We start from the raw sequence: 6,421 nt of genomic DNA on the forward strand, positions 1-6,421 counted from the left end.
GTTTACATGGCTCACTGACTAGAAACTAGAAATCAGGCTTTACACAATGTAAATAGCTATTATTACATGTAAAAAAGGAAACGTTGTAAAAGGTAAAAACGTAAAGCTAACCCTGTAAACAGGCTGTGAAGGCCCATAGGGTTGCAAGATTTCGAGGCTCCTACATTTTCTCTATACAGTCAGCTCATAGATGGCAGTAAGGTTGTCAGCCTTATGGGCCAGCCACCCTTTACACCCCAGGAAGATACCTGGTATTCATTTCTGTTGAGGTTGAGTCAACCCCAGGTCCATAGTGTGGCTGGAAGGATTAGGTAAATTAGAAAAACCCACCTCATCAGGACTTGAACCCATGACCTTCCAGCCTGTAGTACAGTGCCTCAACCAACTACGTTACCATGTGCCCCAGTATAAATTTTATATAAAAATAAACAAGACATTTAGTCACAGTAATTATGATTTTCAAAATGGTGCATCAAAGGTCAATGTCTCAGGTTTTGCAAAGACATGAAATAGAAACAAAAATCAAAGTTCAAGTGCAATAAGTTCACACACTTCTTGGTCTGTACCTTTCAGAGCAAAACCATCATTAACCCATTGCCGTGGTTTGACGTGTATGTTTCGTCAGGTATTTAAATCGTCTGGGGGGGTTCGACGTGTATGTTTCGTCCAGCTGCACACCTATGTTATAACGCCCATAATAATTGATGGTTTTGCTGTAGATTGTTAGATTTTTCGCTGGCCTGTTGTCAGTAGTACAGAGTATAATATGACANCCCTTGCACCGCGACCTACAGTGGTCTATTGTGCTTTCACAGGATACTAGTGAACAAATCATCACTTCTGGTATTTATAATTGGATTATGCAATCAGCTCTTACATTTCTGAGCTCCATTGAAAAGTGCTCTGTCCTTAGGAGTGTCACCAACTTCAATGATCTTAGCTCCGGCAAGCAGTTGCATGATGAGACCTGACGTAACAATTGGTGAAATACCCAACTCCATCAAGGTGCCTCTGTTGGATGCTAAGATTACACGGATCCAATAGAAAGGATCAGCTGAGTCTGAACTCATGATACCAAACAACGGAATCTATAAAAAATCACATAAGGTACCATTTACACATTTTACCACTATCTTCAGAAAAATCCTGAAAGAAAGTGATCCAATAACCTGCAATTTTCAAACACAATGTCAAATATAACGCAACCAAAAAAAAACTCAATATATCAGACAGCACTGCATAGTAATTTTTATGCATCCTCTTTTTCTTTGTGTTCATCACCTACATTCAATATACATACAGGAAGTAACAAATAGTGGAAACAGTAATAATGTGAGGAATTGNGCCTTCCTTCTACTAAACCAACTGCCTCCATTACCGAGATACAGGGCGCTCATATTATAAGGTAAGGTTATAAAACCACCTTTTAAGATCATTTTAGTGAAAGTTTCATGTTCCTATCTCATAGAATTTAAGAACAATGATGAATAAATAATTTTCGAGCAAAATTTAAATGGCCGGCTGAATATATTACCGCAGGAGCCGCGGCCGCGGAATTTAAATGACCACGTCAAAGGGTTAATCAGCCACCACAACTCTATTACCCTAAAATATTTCTCTACTCTTAGCCAAAACTTACTGAAACGTGTATTTATAAAACCAGATTTCATGAACACTGGAAATGAATATCCCGTCTTTGCCAGAAGAAAAATACAATTCAGATCACAGGATGAATGAATGTATGAGGGGTAGGCCTCCTCAGCCCTTGCACCGCGACCTACAGTGGTCTATTGTGCTTTCACAGGATACTAGTGAACAAATCATCACTTCCGGTATTTATAATTGGATTATGCAATCAGCTCTTACATTTCTGAGCTCCATTGAAAAGTGCTCTGTCCTTAGGAGTGTCACCAACTTCAATGATCTTAGCTCCGGCAAGCAGTTGCATGATGAGACCTGACGTAACAATTGGTGAAATACCCAACTCCATCAAGGTGCCTCTGTTGGATGCTAAGATTACACGGATCCAATAGAAAGGATCAGCTGAGTCTGAACTCATGATACCAAACAACGGAATCTATAAAAAATCACATAAGGTACCATTTACACATTTTACCACTATCTTCAGAAAAATCCTGAAAGAAAGTGATCCAATAACCTGCAATTTTCAAACACAATGTCAAATATAACACAACCAAAAAACTCAATATATCAGACAGCACTGCATAGTAATTTTTATGCATCCTCTTTTTCTTTGTGTTCTTTACCTACATTCAATATACATATAGGAAGTAACAAATAGTGAAAACACTAACAATGTGAGGACTAGGATTTGTCTGTATCAGTTACACTGAAAGAACTTCAGCTGCCAACACTGTCAATGCATTAGTGATTGTGTTGAATGATAGTCCGTGTGAAACAATCCAAAAATGGGAGATCTGTCCGATTTTGAAAGAGGACAGATCGTTGGTGTGCCTTTAGCTGCAGCACCTATTAAAAAACTGCCACATTATTAGGTGTATTGAGAGTGACAGTTTCTACGGTTATGTTGGCAAACACAAATCATGGGAAGACAACATCAGTGAAGAGGTAATGTGGGTGAAAATCAACACTGACAGAAAGAGATTGTTGTACATTGGAAGGATTTTTTCAAAAAATTGCACAACTCAATATTCATCTTGAAGACCCTATTTCCACAAAAACTGTCTAACACAAGCTTCACAAATGTAACATCCAAAGTAGGGCTGCAACTGCGAAACCTCTGATTAATGAAAGTAGTACACAGATATGTAAATGGTCTCATGACAATAAAATCTGGTCATCACACAACTGGAACCATGCGTGTGATATAGTCAGATGAGTTCTCCTTCACACTGTGCCCTACGTCAGGAATAGTTTGTATCTGGAAAACACCCAATAAAGTCTACAATCCGGAATGCCTGGTCCCAACAGTGAAACATGGGAGAGGTTCTATGATGGTTTGGACAGCAATATCACGGAACAGTATTCTGCTGGTCCCATTGTTACACTTCATGGCTGAATTACTGTCAGGGAGTATGTGAACAGGTCGGGTAATCAGGTGCATCCCATGATCCAGACATTTATTTCTAAATAATGCCGTTTTCCAAGACTACAATGCCCCCATTCAAACAGCTGAAACTGTTCAATCATGGTTTTATGAGCATAAAGGTGAACTTCAACATCTTCCCTGGCCAGCATAATCACCAGATGTTAACATCACTGAACCACTTTGGTCAGTTCTGAGGAACAGATCCCCACCTACAACATCTGTAAAACAACTTGAAGATGTTCTTCAAGAAGATTGGCATAAAACTTTGCTAGAGACTGTTCAAAACTTATGAGAGTCCATTCCAACAAAGACTGTAGCTGTATTTAAGGCAAAAGGTGGTCCAACATCATANCATTTATTTCCAAATAATGCCGTTTTCCAAGACTACAATGCCCCCATTCAAATAGCTGAAACTGTTCAATCATGGTTTTATGAGCATAAAGGTGAACTTCAACATCTTCCCTGGCCAGCATAATCACCAGATGTTAACATCACTGAACCACTTTGGTCAGTTCTGAGGAACAGATCCCCACCTACAACATCTGTAAAACAACTTGAAGATGTTCTTCAAGAAGATTGGCATAAAACTTTGCTAGAGACTGTTCAAAACTTATGAGAGTCCATTCCAACAAAGACTGTAGCTGTATTTAAGGCAAAAGGTGGTCCAACATCATACTAATAAACAAATGTGTACAGTATCTGTAGTGTTTCCATTATTTTGTCCAACCCCTGTACATTCTGCAGTTATAATGCAGGGCCAACTTAAGTAATAAATAATGGTTTCATGATTCCCTGCAATTAAATTCATAGCTCTGGACAATGAATGTGCTTGACTAGAGCCCTCCATTGGAAGATAATATCCACTTTGATGTCAACAAATGTGATGCATCTTAGAGAACCTGAGGGCTCGGTGCCGTGTTCACAACAGCCTATCTCGAGTCAGCTGCAACCACCTTCACATCCCTTAAGATTCATTTTAACAAGGAATCATCCCATGTGACATGTTTAACAAACATGATCATCCAACCAACTTAGGAAATTTCTTCCATATGGATTCCCCCNAAAACCCCTGTACATTCTGCAGTTATAATGTGGGGCCAACTTAAGTAATAAATAATGGTTTCATGATTCCCTGCAATTAAATTCATAGCTCTGGACAATGAATGTGCTTGACTAGAGCCCTCCATTGGAAGATAATATCCACTTTGATGTCAACAAATGTGATGCATCTTAGAGAACCTGAGGGCTCGGTGCCGTGTTCACAACAGCCTATCTCGAGTCAGCTGCAACCACCTTCACATCCCTTAAGATTCATTTTAACAAGGAATCATCCCATGTGACATGTTTAACAAACATGATCATCCAACCAACTTAGGAAATTTCTTCCATATGGATTCCCCCTATCAGCAAGGAGGCTGGGAACTTATAGAGAATGTTGGTAATATCTGATAGACTCCTCATATATCTATGTATCTATATCATGTATCTATATGATTTTAGCTCTAGGGTTCAGTTTTTGTTCTAGAGACAACGCTAGAGGTAGATGGATATTATAAAACTTGAAAACTGAGCCTTATTCCATATTGGCATTTCTGCATTTGGCTGTTGGTTTGGTAGTTTCAAGTACATACAACCACATCCAAAATCTTTATCATAAATTTTCGTGTTATATCCTGTTGGCAAAACTCAAATTGAGGTGCTCTTATGGATGCAGTTACACTAACACACGTTGTCCAATGACTGAGGTTGGCACTTTCTAACAGACCCAACAGAGTGGGTGCCTTCCATCATTTCACCTGAGGATGGAAACAAGTCCAGTTTCTGCAACACTGTGTTCTATTGAATGAATGACAAAGTGCAATGACTCTGTAATCCCGGCCATCTTAATACTGTTCTCCCATGTATGCCAACATCTCCAAATGAACATAACTGTAAGGGGGGGGGGAGAAGAAGAAAAACAATATTCTTTTAACCACAGAGTCCCATTCTTATCTTACACTATATATTTTATTAAGAAAATAGAGAACACCCCCGCTGAAATCAATGGTAAACTGAATATATTAGTACTGGGATCTATTTGTTGGTCATCTGATTCCAGAGAAAGCCATTATAAATATAAATACAATTTAGGATGAAATTTGCTAAAATCTTCTCAGGCACTCGGCTGTATCAATGTTGAACTAAAAAACCAATGTTTCAGAGACACCATCAGTCTCCATCATCAGGGTCAAAGTTAGTTATATAAAAAGGACAATGTGATTCATGCATATTTAAGATATACATCATTGCTATTCAAACAACTCATGGGCACTGCATTAACTACAGAAACATCAGGAAAGAGCATATCTATACCTCATCCTACACAATGTATTATAAAGTAATTTTATGCTCACGAAGTAATGTCAATATTCATGTAATGACAATGCTCAATAATTCATTGCTATGGTGACTCAAAACTGAGTAACTTCAGACTTTATATATAAAGTCCACATGTGTAAACCTCTTGTGTAACAAAACAAGCCAGCCAAATTCACTACCACCCTGAGCATAACATGATCTCTCACAGGTAACTTTCACTTTAGGCTAATTAGAAATGGATCCAGAACAATGCTGTGCCAATTAAAGTAGGACACTAGCAATTCACACAAACTTTCATCATTCCACATTCAATTACTGACAGCAATGTTTCAAGTTCAATACTAAAAGTTTCAGAGAAAGGGATTGTTTGCTTGGTCATAAACCTACTCCTTATCAGAGTACACAAATCTTACAGGCAAATTAGTGTCCAACAAAATTGCATTTTCATTTATTCATACATCATTAATTAATTGCTGTAAGGAATGTGGAGGTCTGTGTAACAATGTGATCTACCTTCCTCCAATACAATCAACGTATTACAATCATATAAACATTCCAACGAAAGTTCAAATTCCTTACCAACTTTTATGGAAATGCAAAATTATTTATCAACATGGTTTTACCTATGTCACAACTACCTGAAGATCTGTTTAAGAGACTGGACTATGGTGTGAAAAAATGTATACTGCTTCTTGAAAGTGATCTACATAGCTTTGTAGTGGAAGCATGTGTGTCATTTTACTTACACAAGTAGTTCTTTATGCAAGAAAACACAAACTTTTGGTTTGAAAACCTGAATGGAGACCCCTTACAAAACTTAAAATACAGATGGAGAACCTTAAAAACTATGGTGTGCGTGCAGGCTGGATTCAATTGGCTTAGGACTGCATCCAGTACATCCTCTTGTTAACACAGCAATGAATTTTTAGCTTCCATGAAAGGCAGCGCATTTTCTGACCAACCAAAAGACCATAAGCTTCTCAAGGACCCTGC

General features: G+C 38.2%; 1 protein-coding gene across 1 annotated transcript in view; it reads right to left on the reverse strand.

Moving 5' to 3' along the window:
• Positions 1-6,421, reverse strand: part of LOC111868460 (protein transport protein Sec61 subunit alpha) — a 30,978-nt gene that overhangs the window by 14,406 nt on the left and 10,151 nt on the right. The window contains exons 4-5 of the mRNA XM_033753066.1: positions 1,867-2,077; positions 878-1,060 (exon numbers count right to left, since the gene is read on the reverse strand). Coding sequence (XP_033608957.1) covers positions 878-1,060; positions 1,867-2,077 — 394 coding nt within the window. The remainder of the gene's footprint in view (positions 1-877; positions 1,061-1,866; positions 2,078-6,421) is intronic.

The sequence above is a fragment of the Cryptotermes secundus genome, unplaced genomic scaffold, assembly GCF_002891405.2.
Source record: "Cryptotermes secundus unplaced genomic scaffold, Csec_1.0 scaffold169, whole genome shotgun sequence".
NCBI lineage: Eukaryota > Metazoa > Arthropoda > Insecta > Blattodea > Kalotermitidae > Cryptotermes > Cryptotermes secundus.